This window comes from Muscardinus avellanarius (genome assembly GCF_963383645.1).
Source record: "Muscardinus avellanarius genome assembly, chromosome: 3".
NCBI lineage: Eukaryota > Metazoa > Chordata > Mammalia > Rodentia > Gliridae > Muscardinus > Muscardinus avellanarius.
Genome location: NC_137788.1, coordinates 16971942 through 16992876, shown reverse-complemented (window position 1 = coordinate 16992876; position 20935 = coordinate 16971942). Strand labels below are relative to the sequence as shown.

The window sequence follows — 20935 nt, the reverse complement described above, 5'->3', positions numbered from 1 at the left end:
CAGCTACTTAGTGAAGCTCTTTGCAACTCACTGAGACCCTGTTTCAAAATAAAAAATAGGGCTGGGGGTATAGCTCAAAGGTAGAATGCCTCTGGGTTCCATCTCCAGTACCGCGCAAAAAAAAAAAAAGGAAAAAATAAAATAAAATAGAGTGGGGTGTAGCTCAAAGGAAAAATGCCTCTGGGTTCAACCTTCAGTACCAGACAGGGAGAGAGAGAGAGATGGAGACAAGCCTGGGCAGTGTAGCGATGCCCTGCCCCCCAAATCAAACAAAACACGCAGGACCGCGTACATGTCTCCGCAGGACCCGCTGGCTCTCACCCTAACCCCTCTGTCTCTGAGGGGTCCGCGCCCACAGTGCAGGTCACCCCACAGCTGGAGACCAAGAGCATCGGGGCCAGCGTCGAGTTCCACTGTGCCGTGCCCAGTGACCAGGGCACCCAGCTCCGCTGGTTCAAGGAAGGGGGTCAGCTGCCCCCTGGCCACAGCGTGCAGGACGGGGTGCTGCGGTGAGTGGCCACAGGCCAGGACTGAGCTTGGACAGCCCGCCCGGCTCACAGGGCTCAGTTATATTACTGCCCTCTGTGCTCAGCCTGAGGCGATGTCCTTGGGCAATTTGCTTGACCTCTGTGAGGCTGAGTTTTCTCAGCAGTTGGGTGGGTTTTGTAAAACTGAAATAGTCTCAGGCACTCAGCACTAGCCTGGCGCTTGGAAGGCCTTCCATGAACAGCTGAACAACCACCTAACTCAGCAGGCCTGTGACCTTGAGCTCTAGAACAGGTCTTTGTCTAAAATCTGCGTGATGTCCCCAACCCTCCCGCCTCGAGTGGCCAGGGAGGCCAGAAGCTAGCCCTGTGTGCCAACCTACATCTGTCTTTAACTCGGAGCCTTCTCACTGGGGTTCCATCCCTGATTCTTATCTCTTTACAGCATCCAGAACTTAGACCAGAGCTGCCAAGGGACATATGTTTGCCAGGCCCGTGGACCTTGGGGACAGGCCCAGGCCAGTGCACAGCTGTTTGTCCAAGGTAGGAGAGTGACTCAGAGTAGGGACAGAGATGAGAAGGAGAGGGAGGTGCAGAGCGCCCCCCCCCCCCCCCGTAAGCCCCTCGGTGTGGAAGGAAATGTTCTGTTTTACTCTGGGATCGAGTAGGGGGCTTGGTAAATACCACACGGGAAGCCGGGCATGGTGGCGCACGCTTGTCATCCCAGCATTCAGGAGGCTGAGACCAGAGGATCGCGGTTCGCGGACAGCCTCAGCTACTTAGTGAGGACCTCTGCAACTCAGTGAGACCCGGTTTCAAAATAAAGAATAAAAATTAGGGCAGGGGGTGTAGCTCGGAGATCAAATGCCCCTGGGTTCCATCCCCAGACCCGCAAAAAAAAAAAAAAAAAAAACCACACGGGAGGGAGGGAGGGAGGTGGAGGAGTGAGAGGCTGCTCAGACAGACGCAAGTGTGCAAACAAACAAAAGAACAAACAAGCCTCTTTACAAGCTGGGTGTGATATTTGGGAGGCTGAGACAGAAGGATCCGTGTTCAAGGCCAGCCTCAGCTACTTAGTGAGACCCTGTTTCAAAATAAAGAATAAAAGTCGGACATAGTGGTGCATGCTTATAATGCCCGCGCTTGGGAGGCTGAGACAGGAGGATCGCACAGGTTCGAAGCCAGCCTCAGCTACTGAGTGAGGCTCTCAGCAACTTAGTGAGACCCTGTTTCCAAATAAAGTATAAAATAGGTCTGGGAGGATAGCTCGGAGGTAGAAAAGCCCCTGGGTTCCACCCCCAGTACCACACACTAAAATAAAATAAAATAAAGAATTAAAAATCAGGCCGGGTGTGGTGGCGCACACTTGTAATCCCAGCATTCGGGAGGCTGAGACTGGAGGATCGCAAGCTACTCAGGCCTTCCTCAACTTAGCGAGACCCCGTTTCAAAATAAAAGAATAAAAAATAGGGCAGGGGGTACAGCTCAGAGGTCAAATGCCCCTGGGTTCCATCTCCAGACCTGTAAAAAAAAAAAAAATCAGGCTGGGTGTGTCGAATGCCCCTGGGTTCAATCCCCAGTACCAAAAAAAAAAAAAAAAAAAAAAAAGAAGTGTGCTCACTGGTGGCCGATGAGCCCGTGGCAGGCCGGAGCTCACCTCCCGGGCCTCCCCTCCGCCCGCCAGCCCTGCCCTCCGTGCTCATCAACATCCGCACCTCCGTGCACACCGTGGTGGTCGGCCACACCGTGGAGTTCGAGTGCCTGGCGCTGGGTGACCCCAAGCCTCAGGTGACGTGGAGCAAAGTCGGAGGACGCCTGCGGCCCGGCATCGTGCAGAGCGGGAGCATCATCAGGATCACCCACGTGGAGCTGGCCGACGCGGGCCAGTACCGCTGCGCCGCCACCAACGCCGCCGGCACCACCCAGTCCCACGTGCTGCTGCTCGTGCAAGGTGAGGCCCGGGACCGGGAGGCAGGCGGGGCAGGGCTCCCACTGCCGTCTCCCCCTACCCGCTCTGGGGGACTGTCCACTGTGCGTATTGAAGGGGCAGCAAGGATAAAACTGAGCGTTCCCAGGGAGGCTAGAAAGAGCCCTGCCGTGGGGCATCAAAGCGGTGGTGCTCACCTGCATTCCCAGCTACTTGGGAGGCCGAGACAGGAGGATTGCAGGCCAGCCCCAACAATTTAGTGAGACCTTGTTTTAAAATAAAAAGGAACCGGGCGTGGTGACACACGCTTGTAATCCCAGCATTTGGGAGGCTGAGACCCGGCAGAACGGGGTTCGCGGACAGCCTCAGCTACTTAGTGAGGCCCTCTGCAACTTAGTGAGACCTTGTTTTAGAATAAAGAATAAAAATAGGGCAGAGGGTGTAGCTCGGTGGTCAAATGCCCCTGGGTTTCATCCCCAGACCTGCAATAAATAAATAAATAGAAGCTGGCGTGGTGACACACACTTGTAATCCCAGCATTTAGGAGGCTGAGACCTGAGGATCACGGTTAAAGGACAGCCTCAGCTATTTAGTGAAGCCCTCTGCAACTCAGTGAGACCCAGTTTCAAAACAAAGAATAAAAGATAGGGCAGGGGCTATAGTTCGGAGGTTGAATGCCCCTGGGTTCCCAAACCCGCAAAAAAAAAAAAAAAAAAAAAAAAAGAATAAAAAAATAGGGCTGGGGAGATAGCTTGGAGGTAGAATGCCCCTGGGTTCCATCCTTAGTACCAAAAGATAGATAGATAGGTAGATAGATAGAAAAGAGGGAGAGAGAGAGAGAGAGAGAGAGAGAGAGAGAGAAAGTAAGTAAGTAAGTAAGTAAGTAAGTAGCTGGGCATGGTGGCATTCACCTATAATCCCAGTACTTGGGAGACCGAGACGGGAGGGTCACAGGTTTGAGACCAACCTCAACAATTTAGTGAGACTCTCAACAACCTAACAATACCCTGTTTCAAAACAAAAAACAAAAGCTCCGCGTGGTGGCGCACATTTGTAATCCCAGTTTTTAGGAGGCTGAGAAAGGAGGATCACAGGTTCATTGACAGCCTCAGCTACATAGTGAGAGCCACTGCAACTCAGTGAGACCCTGTTTAAAAATAAAAATAAAAAAATAGGGCTGGGCTGGGCATGGTGGCGCACGCTTGTAATCCCAGCATTCAGGAGGCCGAGACCCAGAGCATCGGGGTTTGCGGACAGCCTCAGGTACTTAGTGAGGCCCTCAGCAACTCAGTGAGACTCTGTTTCAAAATAAAGAATAAAAAATAGGGCAGGGGGTGCAGCTCAGAGGTCTAATGCCCCTGGGTTTAATTCCCAATGCTGTAAATAAATAACATCAAACAAGTAAATAAAGTGCTGAGGGTACATTTCAGTGATAGAATACAGGATGTCCCAGGGTTCAACCTCCAGAACAAAAAAATGAAAAAGATGTGTAGTCCTCACCAACAGGGAGTGCCTGCTCTGATGGGGAACACCTGCAGCCCAGTCTGATGGCAGAGACATAAAAACATAAACACAAAACAGACACCTGGAAAGAAAGACAGGGACACAGATGCGGGGCAAACACAAGAAAATGTTTTTGTTTGGTTTGGTTTGGTGTGGTACTGAGGATTAAACCCAGAGCGTTCCACCTCTGAGCTACGCCCCCCAGCTCTATTTTATTTTATTTTGAAACAGGGTCTCACTAAGTTGCTGAGGCTGACCTCGAACCTGTGATCCTCCTGTCTCATCCTCCCAAAGACTAGAATTACAGGCACGTACCACCATGCCCAGCTGAAACGTGTTGTCAGGGGATGGAACCCAGGGGCATTCTACCTCCAAGCGACACTCCCAGCCTTATGTTTTTATTCTTTATTTTGAAACAGGGTCTCACTGAGTTGCAAAGGGCCTCACTAAGTAGCTGAGGCTGTCCTTGAAATGCAATCCTCCTGTCACAGCCTCCCAAATGCTGGGATTACAAGCATGTGCCACTATGCCCGGCTGAACAATGTTTTCTTTAAGGGCAGTTTCTTTTTACCCAAAACCCTAAGGCTTATCCCCAAGCCTCTGCTATACTGTCTTAATACCTCTCTTGGGTCCCCGGGGGCTGTACAGTTTTTGCCCAGCTGTGTTGGAAAGGTCTTGGACTGTGACACCAAGTGGCCCTGTCCCTGAAGCCTGACTGCTGGTCCCCTCTGTGCGTCAGGCACAAGCAGCCCCAGTTCCCATCTGTGGAATGCGTGTGGTACCTCTGCGAAGGCATAACACGAGGATTAGATGGGTCAGGGCACCGGCTGGGCACGCAAATGGTGGCTGTCATCACATTGGTGTCTCCCCTCTCAGCCCTGCCTCAGATCTCAACACCCCCAGAGGTCCGTGTGCCTGCCGGCTCCGCAGCTGTCTTCCCCTGCATGGTCTCCGGCTACCCCACTCCCGACATCACCTGGAGCAAGGTAAATACCGGGCAGGGGACCAGGACCAGGGCTGAGCCATCTCAGTGCCCCCAGGACCTGGCAGAGTGTTTGAAGGTGGACTGGGGTAGGGGTGCAGGGCAGCCCCATGGGAGATGGGGCCCAGGCCGGGTCCTCAGTGCTGGTGTCCGCAGCTGGATGGCCGCCTGCCACCCGACAGCCGCCTGGAGAACAACATGCTCATGCTGCCCTCCGTCCGGCCCGAGGACGCAGGCACCTACGTCTGCACCGCCACCAACCGGCAGGGCAAGGTCAAGGCCTTTGCCCATCTGCAGGTACCAGGTGAGCTGAGATGCATGCGGTGGGCGGCGGCCCGCCCACTCCTTGGGGGGTGTCCTCTCTTAACGCTGCTCCCCACCGGCAGAGCGGGTGGTGCCCTACTTCACCCAGACGCCCCACTCCTTCCTGCCGCTGCCCACCATCAAGGATGCCTACAGGAAGTTTGAGATTAAGATCACCTTCCGGCCGGACTCCGCCGACGGTGAGCAGTCAAGGAGCAGGTCTGGGGGCTGGCCTGGGGCGGGGGTCTGCGGCAGCCCCAGTCCTGCCCAGCACTCTCGGCCCTTCCACCCTGGGCCCTCTCTCCTGCCTCCTCTTTGCCATCCCACCTCTGGGGTACCCCAGCCCCCCTCATTCCTCTGCCTTGTACTACGGTACACTAACGTCCAGCCCTTCTGCCCGGTCTTCCTGGCCTCGTCTCCTTTCTCCTGCGTCTCACCTCTTCTCCTCTCTCTCTCGCCTCTTACGGGTCTCTGACTTTCCCTGTCCAGGCCTCCTCCTCTACTCGGGTGAGTCTGCCTCCTCCACTCCTCAGGTAGACCTCTCAGAGTGTGCATGGAGCCAGCACTGTTTCTGTCTCGGGGCCCTCGGCAGGGCCCTTCAATTCAGGGCACCGGTCCTGAGACCCTGAGGGGTCCCTGGCCCTGTGAGCGTGCCAAAGGGAGGGATGGGATCTGAGCGGAAACAGTCAAGGGCGTGGTTACTCAAGGGCGGGCGGCAGGGAGCCTGCGGCCTGCGGCCAGCAGGGAGGGCTCACACGCTGTGCCGTGCAGGGATGCTGCTCTACAACGGGCAGAAGCGGACCCCGGGGAGCCCCGGCAGCCTGGCCAGCAGGCAGCCCGACTTCATCTCCTTCGGCCTCGTGGGCGGAAGGCCCGAATTCCGGTGAGACGCTGACCTCCTGGTGCACAGGGGAAGGGCAGGCTGGGGGACTGCACTTTAGTCCAGTGTACATTGCCAGGGCTCCAGGTGATTCTGGAGGTGACCATTGTTCTTAGTGACCACCCAGTCTGCTGGAATAGGTTTGGTGTGCTGCTCAGGTGACAGAGGAAGCAACTTGACTGGGGACTGCTACCCGCCAGAACTCATTCATCCATCCACTCATTCTTCATGCATCCATCCATTCATCCACCCATCCACCCATCCATTCCTCCATCCAGCCATCATCCATCCATCATCCATCCATCCATTCCCTTCAACACTTTCTTGCTGAATACCTACCATATGCCAGGCACTGACAGAGGAATAAACAGAACATCAACTCCTGGCCCTGGTGGGAATGTATACCTTGGGGAAGACAAGCCATTAACAAAAAGCATCTCAGAGAGGAGTCTGTGAAGCCGAGTCCTGGGCCCTGCAGCCAGGAACTCAGAACAGCCCCTCAGGACCGCAGAACTCAGAACAACCTTTCAAAAGGGTGTAGGGACAGAAGACCTGGGGGAGGTCAAACATAGGCCGAACTGGGTGAGGGGAACAAGGCAGGGGCAGGAACCAGAGCCGGGACTGCTGAAAATGGTGCCATCCCCCTGGTCACCCAGGCTGGGCCCCTCCACAGCCCTCGTTACAAACCCCACATCCATCCTCTCCCACAGGTTTGACGCAGGCTCTGGCATGGCCACCATCCGCCATCCCACACCACTGGCCCTGGGCCAGTTCCACACTGTGACCCTGCTGCGCAGCCTCACCCAGGGCTCCCTGATTGTGGGCAACCTGGCCCCAGTTAACGGGACCTCACAGGTGAGACCAGACCCATCCCAGCTTCCCAGCCCCCAGCCCACTCCCGCCCAGCTCACCCACCACCCGACTTCCACCTTGCCAGGGCAAGTTTCAGGGCCTGGACCTGAACGAGGAGCTGTACCTGGGTGGGTACCCCGACTACGGTGCCATCCCCAAGGCAGGACTGAGCAGTGGCTTCATAGGTGAGCCTTCCCCCCTCTGCCAGCAGGCAGAGCCCCTGGGGGGCACGGCGGGGTATGGGCTGGGCCGGGCAGGCTCCCAGCACCCTACCCCTTGACAAGTCATCCTGCCTGTTGCCCCCCAGGGTGTGTCCGGGAGCTTTGCATCCAGGGTGAGGAGACTATCTTCCATGACCTCAACCTCACCGCGCACGGCATCTCCCACTGCCCTACCTGCCGAGACCGGCCCTGCCAGGTAGCCCCACACCCACGTGCCCCAGCTGCCCCAGCTGTGGCCCACCCCTGGGGGAGGGCTGGGCCACGGGGTCCCTGGCCTGACCTCTGGGGGCTGATTTACAGAACGGGGGCTACTGCCGCGACTCAGAGAGCAGCAGCTACGTGTGCGTCTGCCCGGCTGGCTTCACAGGGAGCCGCTGCGAGCACTCGGAGGCCCTGCACTGCCACCCAGGTGTGTGCCCCCGACCCCGCTAGTCTCCGTCACCACTGCCCCTCTCTCTGCTCTCGGCCCTGCCATTCCTTCATCTTACTGCCCAGGTGTCCATCACCCCACACTGTTATCCAAAGATGTCAGGCATGATGGCACAAACCTGTAATCCCAGTTCTCAGGAGGCTGAGACAGGAGGATCTCAGGTTCAAGGCCAGCCTCAGCAAGTTGGTGAGGCCCTCAGTAACCTAGTCAGACCTTTATTATTTTTATTTTTGTTTTGGTGGTACTGGGGTTCCTGGAAACCCTTCTACCTCTGGGCTACACTCTCAGACCTATTTTATACTTTTTATTTGGAAACATGGTCTCTTAAGCCAGCAAGGCTGGCCTCAAACCTGCGCAATCCTCTTGTCTCCGCCTCCCAAGCGCAGGGATTATACAGCATGCACCACCACGCCTGGCTTAGTCAGACCTTTTCAAAAATACGAAAATAGCTGTGTGTGGTGGCACACATTTGTAATCCCAGTTCTTGGGGGTCTGAGACAGGAGGATCGCAGGCCTTAGCAATTTAGCAAGACACTGTTTCAAAATAAAAATAGAACTGGAGATGTAGCTCAGAAACAGAATATCACTGGATTCAGTCCCCACTACCACAAAATAAAAAAGAGAGAGAAAGAGAGAAAGGAAAAGAGAAAAAGGACACTGGGGCACATGATCTTCACCCCGCTGTCCCTTTGCCTCACCTCCCGCACCTCGCCTGCCTGGCCTGGTCCTAGTGACCATCTCCTGGGTCACCTCTGTGTCCTCACTGGCCCCCGTGCTCCCCAGAGGCCTGTGGGCCCGACGCCACCTGTGTGAACCGGCCTGATGGTCGAGGCTACACCTGCCGCTGTCACCTGGGCCGCTCGGGGGCAAGGTGTGAGGAAGGTGAGTGGGGTTAGGTGTGAGGACAAGGAGATGCCCGGGACACGCCAAGGCCATGCTGGACCCTGAAGATGTCAAAATCACCTGGCCACGCCCCCTCCCACTCCCAGCCTGAATCCGTCACGCGAGGGCCCAGGGAGGACCACTGGCTTCGTGGATGTCCCCACGGCCTGATCTGCAGGACTGAGGCCAGGGGCTCCTGGCACCTGGCTGGTCCTGAGCCTCTGGGATGGGGGGTGAGGTGTGCAGGGCTCCCGGGAAGAAAGAGTAGTGGGTCCCACCTGGGTCTCCGCTGCCCCCAGCTGAGCTGTGGCTGCTGCAGGTGTGACAGTGACCACCCCCTCCATGTCGGGCATCGGCTCCTACCTGGCGCTGCCCGCCCTCACCAACACGCACCATGAGCTGCGCCTGGACATTGAATTCAAGCCGCTGGCACCCGACGGGATCTTGCTGTTCAGTGGGGGGAAGAAAGAGCCCGTGGAAGATTTTGTGTCCCTGGCGATGGTTGGCGGCCACCTGGAGTTCCGCTACGAGCTGGGGTCAGGTAAGTACCAGGCACCAGATGCGGAAGAGCCTCTGGGCACCCAGCTCTGTGCCTGCCTCGGCTTTCTGTACCCACAGAGGCACTAAGAAATGAGTTCAGGAGCTGGGTGTGGTAGCACACGCCTGTAATCCCACTACTTATGAGGCTGAGAAAGGAGGATTTCAGGTTAGAGGCCAGCTTCAGCAACAGCAAGACTGTGTTTCAAATCAGAAATAAAATAGGGCTGGGATGTGGTTCGGAGGTAGAACGTCCTTGAGTTCAATCCCCAGCACCACCAAAAAATAAAATAAATGAAATCAGGAGCCAGACTGCACAGAGCCCCGTTCCTACGGGTTTCCTCACCGCATATGACTAAGCGACCCCTTGGCCTCGGCTTCCTCATCGGGAGGCCCCAAAGGCTATCGGAAGCCCGCCCTGCTCGTGGTCCTGGGTGTGGGAGGACAGGGCCAAGTCCCCCGGGCATCCAACCCTCCCTGGCACTCTCCGCAGGGCTGGCTGTGCTGCGGAGCCCAGAGCCACTGGCCCTGGGCCGCTGGCACCGCGTGTCCGCAGAGCGCCTCAACAAAGACGGCAGCCTGCGGGTGAACGGGGGGCGCCCGGTGCTGCGCTCCTCGCCTGGCAAGAGCCAGGGCCTCAACCTGCACACCCTCCTCTACCTGGGCGGCGTGGAGCCCTCTGTGCAGCTGTCCCCGGCCACCAACATGAGCGCTCACTTCCGCGGCTGTGTGGGCGAGGTAAGGAGCGGCCTCCGGGATGAGGGGGGGAGGTGCAAGCGGGGCCAGGGCCCCACACACACACCTGGAGCCTCCGCTTCCTCCTCCCCCAAGTGGGGCCAACAGCACCCACTCTGAACGGCACACCAAGGACTGACTACGCGGATGGACACCCGCTGGCTCTCAGACCCACATCTAGGTGGGTCACCAGCTGTCCCTGTGCCCACAGGTGTCTGTAAATGGCAAGCGACTGGACCTCACCTATAGCTTCCTGGGCAGCCAGGCTGTCGGGCAGTGCTATGACAGCTCTCCGTGCGAGCGCCAGCCCTGCCGGAATGGCGCCACCTGCATGCCCGCCGGCGAGTACGAGTTCCAGTGTCTATGCCCAGACGGCTTCAAAGGTGCGAGAGCGGCCTGGGCGCGGGGCAAGGTGACCAGTGGCTCCCCCGGCCTTGCCTGCCCATCCAGCTCTGCCTGTCCGCAGGAGACCTCTGCGAGCACGAGGAAAACCCCTGCCAGCTCCGGGAGCCCTGTCTGCACGGGGGCACATGCCGGGGCACCCACTGCCTCTGCCCCCCCGGCTTCTCTGGCCCACGCTGTCAACAAGGTACCCAGCCCGCTTCTCCCATGTCCTACCTGGGGCCCCGGGGCTGGACACGGCACCCAGTGTCTGTGCCCACCAGCTGGACCCCACCCTTCCTCACAGGCTCTGGACCTGGAGCAGAGTCTGACTGGCATCTGGAAGGCAGTGGGGGCAACGGTACGTACTCGCTGTGGCCGGCCATGGCAGCCGACTGAGCTGGTCTCTCCGGCTTGTCTTTTCATGACCCATACTCTCCATTCAGGCCTCTAAGCAAAACAGGCCTTGGGGAGGGGTCACAGGATGAAGGACACAGGCCCGGGTCCTACCCATTGCTCCACTCAGAGTAGCCTTGAGCTACTCTGACCTTAGTGTCCATTCTCAACTTAGGCAGTCAACAAACATATATTGTGTACCCAACAATGCCCTGGGAGTAGTAAATGTAAAATGAATAAGGCAGACCAGGCGTGATGGCTATGCCTGAAATCTGAGTACATGGGAGGCTGAGACAGGGAGATTGTGGGTTCGAGGCCAGCCTTGAAGGGCTTCAGGGGGTGGAGGATATTCAGAGGTAAAGCTATACAAATCATGGAAAACAGGGGTGAGGGTCACCTCTGGATCTTGTCTGCACAGCCGGGCTTGGTACCACAGGCTTTCCCAGTGTCGAGAGGAGGATTGCAGATTCAGCGATGGCCTCAGCAAGTAGTGAGACTCTTAACCTAGCAAGGGCCTATTTAGAAATAAAAATAAAATAGGTCTGGGATGTAGATCAGAGGTAGAATGCCCCTGGGTTCAATCCCAAGTGAAACAGAAAGGAAACAAGCAAAATAAAACACACGCAACTTCAAAGGAAACCCATTAGAGCTGGGCATGCGGCGCACACTTGTAATGCCAGCGTTCGGGAGGCTGAGACAGGAGGATCGCGGTTCACAGACAGCCTCAGCTACTTAGTGAGGCCCTCTGCAACTCAGTGAGACCCTGTTTCACAATAAAGAATAAAAAGTAGAGCTAGGGTGGAGCTCGCAGGTAGAATGCCCCTGGATTCCATCCCCAGTACCACAAAAAAAAAAATCAAAACAAAACAAAGGAAACCCATTAGACTGAAATAAAGTCATTAAGATATCTTTTAGATTTATAATATATGTGCTTTTTATTAGCACATTAAATAACAAGGTGAGTCAGGTATGGTGGTGCATGCTTATAATCTCAGTAGTTGGGAGGCTGAGACAGGAGGATCACAGGTTCAAAGACAGCCTCAGCAAATAGTGAGACTCTCATCAACTTAGCAAGACCCTGCTTCAAAATAAAAATAAAGCTGGGCTGGGGGTGTAGCTTCGAGGTAGAATGACCCTGGGTTCAATTCCCAGTACAAAAAAAAATTTTTTAATTAAATAGCAAGGTGTAAGCCAGGCGTGGTGGTGCACACTTGTAATCCCAGCACTTGGGAGGCTGAGAATGGAGGATCGCACAGGTTCCAAGCCAGCCTCAGCTACTTAGTGAGGCTCTCAGCAACTTAGTGAGACCCTGTTTCCAAATAAAATATAAACTATGTCTGGGAGTATAGTCCAGAGGTAGAAAAGCCCCTGGGTTCCACCCCCAGTACTACAAAAAATAAATAAAAATAACAAGGTATATTGGTGATATTAATAGCTGTCACCATTTTCAAAACAGTCATAAGCATAAACAGTATTTTATAATTTTTGCAACTACTATAATGTGCCATGTAAACAAAGAGTGACAAAGTCACAGGCCCCACCACTGCTACTTTGGTTAGTCATCCGCATTCACCATTGAAGGAACCGCTTCAATGGTGAAGAGAAGTGAGTGGAGATAGACGTGTGCTCTCCCGCCCAAGTGCACAGGCCCCCTTTGGGTGTGCAGGGACTGCAGGTTCCGAGCCCCCAGCAGTGGAGTGGAGGTGAAGAGCGGGGAGGCTGATGTGGGGGCCAGGTGTCTCACTGCCCCGCTCCCTTTCCACAGATGCCCCTGGACAGTACGGCGCCTATTTCCATGACGACGGCTTCCTAGCCCTCCCCAGCAGCATCTTCTCCAGGAGGTGAGATGGGTGTTGGTTGGGAGTCTGCGGGCCCAGCTGGTAATGGGGATCTCAGACTTCTGTCTCCGCACTCCCTCCTCCCCTGCAGCCTGCCCGAAGTACCCGAGACTGTGGAGCTGGAGTTTCGGACGAGCACAGCCAGCGGCCTCCTGCTCTGGCAGGGCGTGGTGAGTGGGCATGTGCCCTGAGTCTCCAGCTTCCTGCGGCAGGAGGACAGCCTCTTGGTGGCCGGGGCAGTGGGAGAGGGAGCAGTGGACGCTACCGCCACTGAGGACCTAGCTCTCTGGGCCGGAGACCTAGAGACCTGTGCTTCCTTGGCAGGAGTTAGGTGAGGCTGGCCAGGGCAAGGACTTCGTCAGCCTGGGGCTGCAGGATGGACACCTGGTCTTCAGGTGGGTCGGGGCGCTGGCCTTCCTCTCCCTTCCCTGGGCCCTCTCGGCACCCCCGTCTCCCCGTGCATCGGGTCCCGCTCAGCTCAGCCTCAGTGGGCCTGTGTCACTGCAGCTACCAGCTGGGCAGTGGGGAGGCCCGCCTCGTCTCTGAGGACCCCATCAATGATGGCGAGTGGCATCGGGTGACGGCGCTGCGGTAAGGATGCCTGGCCAGGCGCCAGGGAGGAGGGCCTGCAGCTCTGCAGGGGTTAGGATGCCCCTGCCATGGACAGGGAGGCTGGCACTGAGCAGTGGGGGAGAGCTGGCTGAGATCACAACAAGACAGAGCAGAGCCCAGGGTCACACAGTGCTCACGGGTGGGCCAACCCTGGGGACGGGAAGTGTGGGGGCTTGGAAGCTGGGTCTGTGGGGTCCTATTGCTCATCTAGTGGGGAAGGAAGAGCCCGGGGTAGACCCGCTGCCTGGAGTCTCAGGTCTAAGGGCGGGGTTCTGAGGTGGGCCGGGAAGGATGGTAATTTGCGGTGAGGGGCCTGACCCGGTTCTACTGCAGAGAGGGCCCGAGAGGCTCCATCCAGGTGGACGGCGAGGAGCTGGTCAGCGGCCAGTCCCCGGGCCCTAACGTGGCAGTCAACACCAAGGGCAGCGTCTACATTGGTGAGTCCACAGCTGGCCTCTGTGCGGCGCGGGCCTGACACTCAGCCACGGGCGGGGAAGGATGGGTACCTCTGCAGAGCCAGCGGCCCCTGTGCTTCCGGAACCCATAGGCCCCTCGTGATCGGTTCTTGCAGGTGGAGCCCCGGACGTGGCCGCACTGACCGGGGGCAGGTTCTCCTCGGGCATCACAGGCTGTATCAAGAACCTGGTGCTGCACTCCGCCCGGCCTGGCGCGCCACCCCCACAGCCCCTGGACCTGCAGCACCGCGCCCAGGCGGGGGCCAACACGCGCCCCTGCCCCTCATAGGCACTTGCCTGCCCCCGCGGACTCCTGGGCAGCGTCCCAGCCCGACCATGTCGAGTATATTATTATTAATATTATGAGGATGAATTTTTTGTAAGAAACAGAGGCGATGCCACGCTTTGCTGCTACCGCCCTGGGCTGGACTGGAGGGTGGGCACACACCTCCCTGCACTCACACACTGGGCAAAGCCGCAAGCTGGTGGGCAGGGCAGGTGGGTCGGGAATCAGTCACCTCAGAAGGCCACCAGGACTCCGGGCCGCGCATGGCAGCTGGGTGGGCCTACAGCTGCGCCACTCTCTCCCCTGCCCAGCGGGGCTCCCCAGGGTAGAGCCAGGCTGCCCATCTCTGCAGCCCATGAGCCGTCATCCTAGGAGAGCCAACCTCATCTTACCAGCACGCGCCCCACTGGCTACCTGAAAAAGGAGCGTCACAGCCCTCGGCCACCGGCTCTGGGCTGGGAAAGCTCTCTAACGCCCAGCTCGGGAACAGAAGGCAGCTCACCCCTCCCCACCAGCCCTCTCCCTGCCCTGGTGGCCTCCCCTCTCACCCAGCCCTCCGGCCTGCGTTCCGACCCCCAGCACATAGCCCAGGCCCTGCCCTTGCGGGCTGCCAGGAAAACTCCGCCAACTCTTACCAGGAGCTGCTATGGGCAGCACCCAGCACTGAGAGGCTTCCACCCACGCCAGGCCACACCCCCCACCCAACTGGAGGTGAAGGCCCAGGGGACTGGGGGAGCCCTGGTCAGGAAGAGCCAGTGCTGGGGGCAGGAAAGCTGAGACCCCTGACAGGGAGGGAGGAGAGGGAAGATGACAGCCACCCCCTGGACCCCGGGTTGGGACGCCTGGCCTCTGGGTCAGAAAGGGGCCTCCTGTGGCCTTTGTCTTGACTTTTCTTAATAAACGGTGCTATCTCCGCCAAAGCTTTCCTGTGTCGTGTGTGTGTGTGTGTGTGTGTGTGTGTGTGTGTGTGTGTGTGTATGTATTGAACCCAGGGGCATTCTACCTCCAAGCCATACCTCTAACCCTTTTTATTTTTTATTTCGAGACAGGGTCTAAGTTGCTGAGGGCCTGGTGAAGTTGCTGAGACTGTCCTCAAATTTGTGATCCTCCTGTCTTAGCCTCCTAAGTATTGGGATCGTGCCACTATGCCAGTGTCTACTGTCTTTGACTAGGACTTGACTTGCTGAGAGTGGGCTGGGGTAGGACCAGTGGGGCCCCTCTCCCTGGCCTGGGCATGGGGATCGCACCCTTCTCTGACCCAGCAGACTACCAATCGCCAGCACCACCATGGCCCACCCCCTCCAGCCAGGGTCCTCGGCCTTCCACAGCCCGGAGGCCAGGGGTTAGAGGCCTGGTTTGTCTACCCCAGGCCACTCTCCCTACACTGCATCTCAACCTCTTTACAGATGGCCTCCCTGATCCTGGAAGGCTGGCCTGCTTGGCCCATCAGGGGCCACACGGCCAGGACAGGTGCAGCAGCTAGTGCCGGCCATGTTATGTCTGAGGTGGAGGCTGCAAGTACCAGGCTGCCAAGTCAGCCAGGCCCAGAAGCAGCAACACCAGAGGAGACCCAGGAGGAGGCCAGCAGAGGCCAGGAGCAGCGTGGAGGCCAAGGCTAGCCCCTGTGACTGGGGGCCTGCAGAGGGAAAGGGAGGCTCCTCGGCCCAGGCCCACCTGGAGGCGGGGCGAGTAGGAGAGGGTTGTCGCCAGGGCTGTCTGCCTTCCACAGCGGCATCCTGTTGGGCAGGCTCCCTGCCCATCGGGGGACTTCTCCCTGCTGCAGTCCGGAGGGGACCCGAGGACCCAAGAGCCAAGGACAGAGTCAGGGGCTTGGAGGTGTCGCCATCCACGCTGCTCATCCCGCTGGGCGCCAGAGAGGGACCTGCGGTGGGAATGATAGGACCAGTCCACAGAACCCCCGCAGCTGGGGCTCTTCCAATCCTAGCAAGACCTCCTGGCTCTGGGCGCCATTAGCATTTCCATTTGGCACACACAAAGGACACAAAGTGGCTCCTCTCTTGCCAAGGTCACGGTGGAAGGGAAGAGACCGCACTGCAGGTCCTAAGGTTTATGGCTGGAACGGCTCGCCAGGCGTGGTGGCATGTGTGGGAGCCCAGCACTTGGGAGGCTGAGATGGGCGGATTCCAGGCTCCAGCCAGTCTTGACAACTTAGTGAGGCTTTGCTTCAAAATGCAAATGGCTGAGGGCGTACCTCAGAAGTAGAATGCCTCTGGGTTGAATCTCTGGTACCAAAAGGCAGAGAGAGGGTTGTAGGGCAGATATGGCACAAACTTGTAAACCCAGTACTTGGGAGGCTGAGACAGGAGGATCACAGGTTCAAGGACAGCCTCAGCAACCTAGCAAGACCCTGTTTCAAAGTAAAATAGGACTGAGAGTGTAGCTTGGAGGTAGAATGCCCTTGGGTTCAACCCCTAGCACCAAAATAAATAAATAAATGAATGGAGGGTCATGGTTCTCGGACAGCCTCAGCTACTTAGGCCCTTTGCAACTCAGTGAGACATTGTTTCAAAATAAAGAATAAAAATATAGGGCTGGGAATGTAGCTTGGAGGTAGAATGCCCCTGGGTTCCAATCCCAGTACCACAAAAAATAAGTAAGCCAGGCGTGGTGGCACATGCTTGTAATCCCAGCACTCAGGAGGCGGAGACAGGAGGATCGCACAGGTTCAAAGCCAGGCTCAGCTACTTAGTGAGGATCTTCACAACTTAGTGAGACCCTGTTTCCAAATAAAGTTTAAAACAGGTCTGGGAGTATAGCCCGGAGGTAGAAAGTCTCTGGGTTCCACCTCTAGTACCACCAAAAAATTAATAATAATAATAATAATAATAATAATAATAATAATAAATAAATAAATAAATGGAGCTATCTCTGGAGAAGGGGACATATGCACACATATAGAGCACTATCTGTGTACCGGGCCCTGTACTTCGGGCTGGCCTCTGGCCTCTTTCCCTATGGTACGCCACTCACAACCCCCCACACCTTTTCTTGTGCGGTACTGGGGATTGATTCTAGGTGTATTCTACCTCTGAGCTACACACCCAGCCCTCTTTTATCTTTTATTTATTTATTTATTTATTTATTTATTTATTTATTTTTGGTGGTACTGGGGGTGGAACCCAGAGGCTTTCTACCTCCGGGCTATACTCCCAGACCTTTTTTATATTTTATTTGGAAACAGGGTCTCACTAGGTTGCTGAGAGCCTCACTAAGTAGCTGAGGCTGGCTTCGAACCCGTGGGATCCTCCTGTCTCAGCCTCCCAAGCGCGGGGATTACAAGCGTGCGCCACCACGCCCGGCTTATCTTTTAATTTTGAAACAGGGTCTCTCTGAGGTGATGGAGCCTCACTATTAGCTGCTAACCTGTGATCCGCCTTTCTCTGCCTCCCAAGTACTGGGATTACAAGTGTGCACCACCACGCCCGACTACCCAGGGGCATTCTACCTTCAAGCTACACCACAGCCAGGTAGTAGTCATCCAGGGCTGAGGTTGCTGGGTCTGGCTAGCCAAAGCCTCTCTCCTTTGGATGTCTTGGGCCTCTGTCCCAGGCCCCACTTAAGAAGAGAGCCCACCACCAAACTGTCACCAGGAAGCAGCAGAGCGAGGTCCTCCCGGGATCTGTCCAGCTCTCGCTGCCGCTCTGCCCTTGGGCTCCTGACCTGCACTGGCTCCCCACCGCTGCTCACCCCCCTCCAGCCCGGCCCCGGGGCCCAGGCCGCACCCTCAGCCACTGACCTCCGCAGCCAGCTGGCGGCCCCGAGCCCTGGTCACTGCTGTCTCCACAGTTGTCCATGCCCAAGTGATCGCACACCAGGCTCGGGGGGATGCACCTGCCGTTCTGGCAGCGGAAGTAGGCTCCGCAGGGTCCTGGTAAAAAGGGGAAGACCAGAGTGGAGATCCAGGTTCAGGCCTCTTCTCTCCCTCTAGGAGAGAAGGTAAGAGCTGAGGACCTGCAATCATGTCTTAGCCTCCCAAGTGCTGAGATGACAAATGTGCACTACCGCACCCGGCTTAGTTTTTATTTTGAGTCTCACAAGGTTGCTGAAGGTCTCTTTAAATGACCGAGGCCTCGAACCTGAGATCCTTTGTTTCAACCTCCCAAGTATTGGGATTACAGGCGTCCCCACCACGCCTAGCTGTAAACTGGAGAGTCCTGCCTACGCCCCTCTGTGAACCTCTGAAGGGCTGACTGACCTTGGGCTGCCTGTGGACAGTGCGCCTCCAGTCTGTGAGGAGGCGATGTGTGTTAGGTGAGTGTGCGTGTGTGTGGTGAGTGTTGCAGTGTGAGAGGCGGGTGCACAGATGTGTGTCAATGGTAGGGTGTGAGGCTTACGGCTTGACCTGTGGATGTGAGCACCCAGATGTGCTGTCCCTGGCCTGGGGCCTCCCTACTGCATCATCCGGCCCCCTTCCTCTGTTGGGATTCTCTCTCCAACTTCCTTGCCCCCAGCGACCCGACCCACCCAGCCGGAAAGAGGTGGCTTCGCCCACGAAGTCCACGCGGGGCTGGCGGCCTCTGGTGACCAGGCGCAGGCCTAGGGAAGGTCCGGAGGAGGTCACCGCGACCGGGATGGTCAGGCCGCACAGCGGCGTCCCCAGTGCCCGGGGCGCCCCGGGCGGGCCCTCGTAGAACTGCAGGTAGGAGCCGGGCGCGCAGGGCTCCGCGGGCGCCGGGGTGGAGGCGTTGGGCGCCCGGGCCGCTGAGGCCAGGCTGTAGACCAAGAAGAAGCGGAACTGGAAGAGGATCCTGTCGCCCGGGGCCGCCGCCCACATCCAGAGCCCGCAGTCGGTGTCCCGAGCCACGAAGTAGAACCGGCGCGACTGGGAGTGCGAGCGCAGCAGCAGCGCGTCCCCTCTCCAGGTCTGCCCGCACAGGTCCACCAGGTCGGCTGCGCGAGAAAGCCAAACCCCGGGTCACTCGGCCGTCCCAAGGCCTCCGCCCCGCGACCCCAAGCAAGTCAGGACCATCGGGAAAACGGGGATGGCTAAGCAAGCTCAGAATCTTTGTGAGCATTTAATGATTTGTATTTATTTATTGGTACTTACTGAGAATTGAACCCAGGGCCATTCTACCTCCAAGCTACACCCCCCAACCACAACTTTCTTCATTTATTTATTTTTCGGCACTGGGGATGGAACTTAGAGGCATTGTACCTTGAGGCTGGCCTGGAACCTACAGACTTCCTGTCTCCGCCTCCCAAGTCCTGGATTACAGGTGTGTGCCACCATACCTGGTTTATTCTTCTTTCACTGCAGAAGTGGTGATTCACACTTGTAATCCTAGCATTCAGGAGGGTGAGACCCAAGGATGGCAGTTCCCGGCCAGCCTCAGCTACTTAGTGAGGGCCTTCGTAACTCAGTGAGACCCTGTTTCAAAATAAAGAATAAAAATAGGGCTGGGGGTGTAGCTCAGAGGTAGACTGTTCCTGGGTTCAATCAATCCCCAACACCACAAAATAATTAATTAATTAACTGATCAATTAATTAAAAAATGAAATAGACCAGGTGTGGTGGCGCACGCTTGTAATCCCTGCGCTTGGGAGACGGAGACAGGAGGATTGAGCAGGTTCGAAGCCAGCCTCGCTGGCTTAAGAGACCCTGTTTCCAAATAAAAAAGTATAAAAATAGGTCTGGGAGTGTAGCCCGGAGGCAGAAGGGCTTCCAGGAACCCCAGTACCACCACCACCAAAAAAAAAAAAAAAATAGGGCTGTGGGTGTAGCTCAGAGATAGAATGCCCCCTGAATTCAATTTCTAGAACAAAAAGAAGGAGAAGGAGGAGGAGGAGGAGGAGGAGGAAAGAAAAAGAAGTTTCTTTGTTTTTGTTTTTGTTTTTTTTTGCAGTGCTGGGGATGGAAGCCAGGCCCTTGCTCATGCCAGGCAAGTACCTAACCACTAAGATACCCAGCCTCGTTTAATTATTTATTTATTTGCTTATTTGTTTGTTTATTTATTTATTTATTTATTTATTTATTTATTTATTTTGAGGTGCTGGGGATTGAACCCAAGGGCACTTTACCTCTGAGATATACCCCCAGCCCTATTTTTTATTCTTTATTTGTAACAGGTCTCACTGAGTTGCAGAGGGTCTCACTAAGTAGCTGGACCTGCGATCCTCCTATCTCAGCCTCCCGAGTACTGGGATTACAGGAATGTTCCACCATGCCCAGCAACCCAGCCCCTTTATTGCAGAAGAAACTAAAATGTGCTGAAACAGTGACCTCCAGGGTGGAGACGCAGGAAGGGCAGAGTGACTGTGAACTCAGATTGTCTGGTTTCAAGGCCTACAAGTTTCCAGGCCTGAGGGCAGTCCCGCCCATCCCAGGCCCCTGCCTCTGGCTAACTTGGAGCTCCAGCCTTCTGGAAGGGTTTGAGATGGACATGGAGTGCCAAGCAAGACCAGCACGGGCATTCCCAGCCTTTTCCACTTGAGGGGGTCCCCAGCAGGCTGTGTGCTGTTTGGAAGACACAGTCTCTAGGGGGTGGGCCCCTCACTCACCTGTCTCCAGCGCGGACACGGTCATAGCCACTGTCCCCAGCAGGAGCAGCCTTTGCAGCAGCCGCAGAAGACCAGCTCCCATCCCTTCTCTGCTGCGCCCAGCAGGGGGGCATGCCTGTAGAATCATTTGGGGAGATGGGGTGTGGGGGCCTACCCTGCTGGCAGGGAGGCTGGCAGGATACAAGGAGCAGGGGAGGCAGGTCCTCTGGCTCCTCTGGCCTCTTTTCTCTCATCCCTGAGTTCCCTGCCCCAGACTCTCCTCCTTTGGGGCAGGAGTGCGTCCAGGAGTTGCCATGGTGATTTGGAGCCAGGCTAGAGCCTGGGGGAGAAGGTGGGGAGGATGTCTGCTCACCCCCTGCTGGACAGGAACCAGGATACTCAGATCCAGCTTAGTCACTGGGCTTCCGGGAGGGGAACCCGCAGCTTAGCAAGCTGTAGCCTTGATAGATAAGCTGCCCTTTTGGGGAGGCCTAAGACACCCCAGGAGCCTAAGGTCTAGAAATGCAGCAGGTGGTGAAGCAGCCCCAGACCCAGGGTCCGCTCCATTGCTGACCGTGTCCCTGCCTCAAGGGCCTTTGCACTTGAAGTCCCCTCTGCCCAGAATGCTCTGCTCCCATAGCCCCTATGGCTGCTGCCTCTGGCCAGTAGGTCTTGGCTCACGTGTCACCTTCTCAGACCACTCTTCCTTCCCTGACCTCTCAGTCTTAATTA

General features: G+C 56.6%; 2 protein-coding genes across 4 annotated transcripts in view; one reads left to right on the top strand and one right to left on the bottom strand.

The window, feature by feature from the left end:
* Positions 1-13708, top strand: part of HSPG2 (heparan sulfate proteoglycan 2) — a gene marked incomplete at both ends in the record, with an annotated part of 105486 nt that extends 91778 nt beyond the window's left edge. For 2 of the 3 annotated variants that reach the window (XM_080692399.1, XM_080692398.1), the window contains 23 exons: positions 305-509; positions 931-1028; positions 2170-2436; positions 4792-4901; positions 5054-5201; positions 5284-5400; positions 5972-6083; positions 6791-6935; positions 7018-7117; positions 7240-7349; positions 7454-7562; positions 8367-8465; positions 8785-9006; positions 9496-9740; positions 9949-10120; positions 10204-10326; positions 10426-10479; positions 12280-12355; positions 12444-12522; positions 12677-12747; positions 12860-12943; positions 13298-13401; positions 13536-13708. In XM_080692399.1, coding sequence (XP_080548525.1) covers positions 305-509; positions 931-1028; positions 2170-2436; positions 4792-4901; positions 5054-5201; positions 5284-5400; positions 5972-6083; positions 6791-6935; positions 7018-7117; positions 7240-7349; positions 7454-7562; positions 8367-8465; positions 8785-9006; positions 9496-9740; positions 9949-10120; positions 10204-10326; positions 10426-10479; positions 12280-12355; positions 12444-12522; positions 12677-12747; positions 12860-12943; positions 13298-13401; positions 13536-13708 — 3023 coding nt within the window. Of the gene's footprint in view, positions 1-304; positions 510-930; positions 1029-2169; positions 2437-4791; positions 4902-5053; positions 5202-5283; positions 5401-5971; positions 6084-6790; positions 6936-7017; positions 7118-7239; positions 7350-7453; positions 7563-8366; positions 8466-8784; positions 9007-9495; positions 9741-9948; positions 10121-10203; positions 10327-10425; positions 10480-12279; positions 12356-12443; positions 12527-12676; positions 12748-12859; positions 12944-13297; positions 13402-13535 lie in introns of all 3 variants that reach the window. The other variant, XM_080692400.1, reaches the window with a different exon arrangement.
* A 1397-nt stretch (positions 13709-15105) lies between these two features.
* Positions 15106-20306, bottom strand: LDLRAD2 (low density lipoprotein receptor class A domain containing 2; the record flags this gene model as incomplete). Its single annotated transcript, XM_080691339.1, has 5 exons — positions 15106-15217; positions 15380-15587; positions 17463-17594; positions 18191-18616; positions 20225-20306. 5 exons carry the CDS (start codon positions 20304-20306, stop codon positions 15106-15108), a joined length of 960 nt encoding a protein of 319 aa, XP_080547465.1.
* Between the last annotated feature and the right edge of the window lie 629 nt (positions 20307-20935).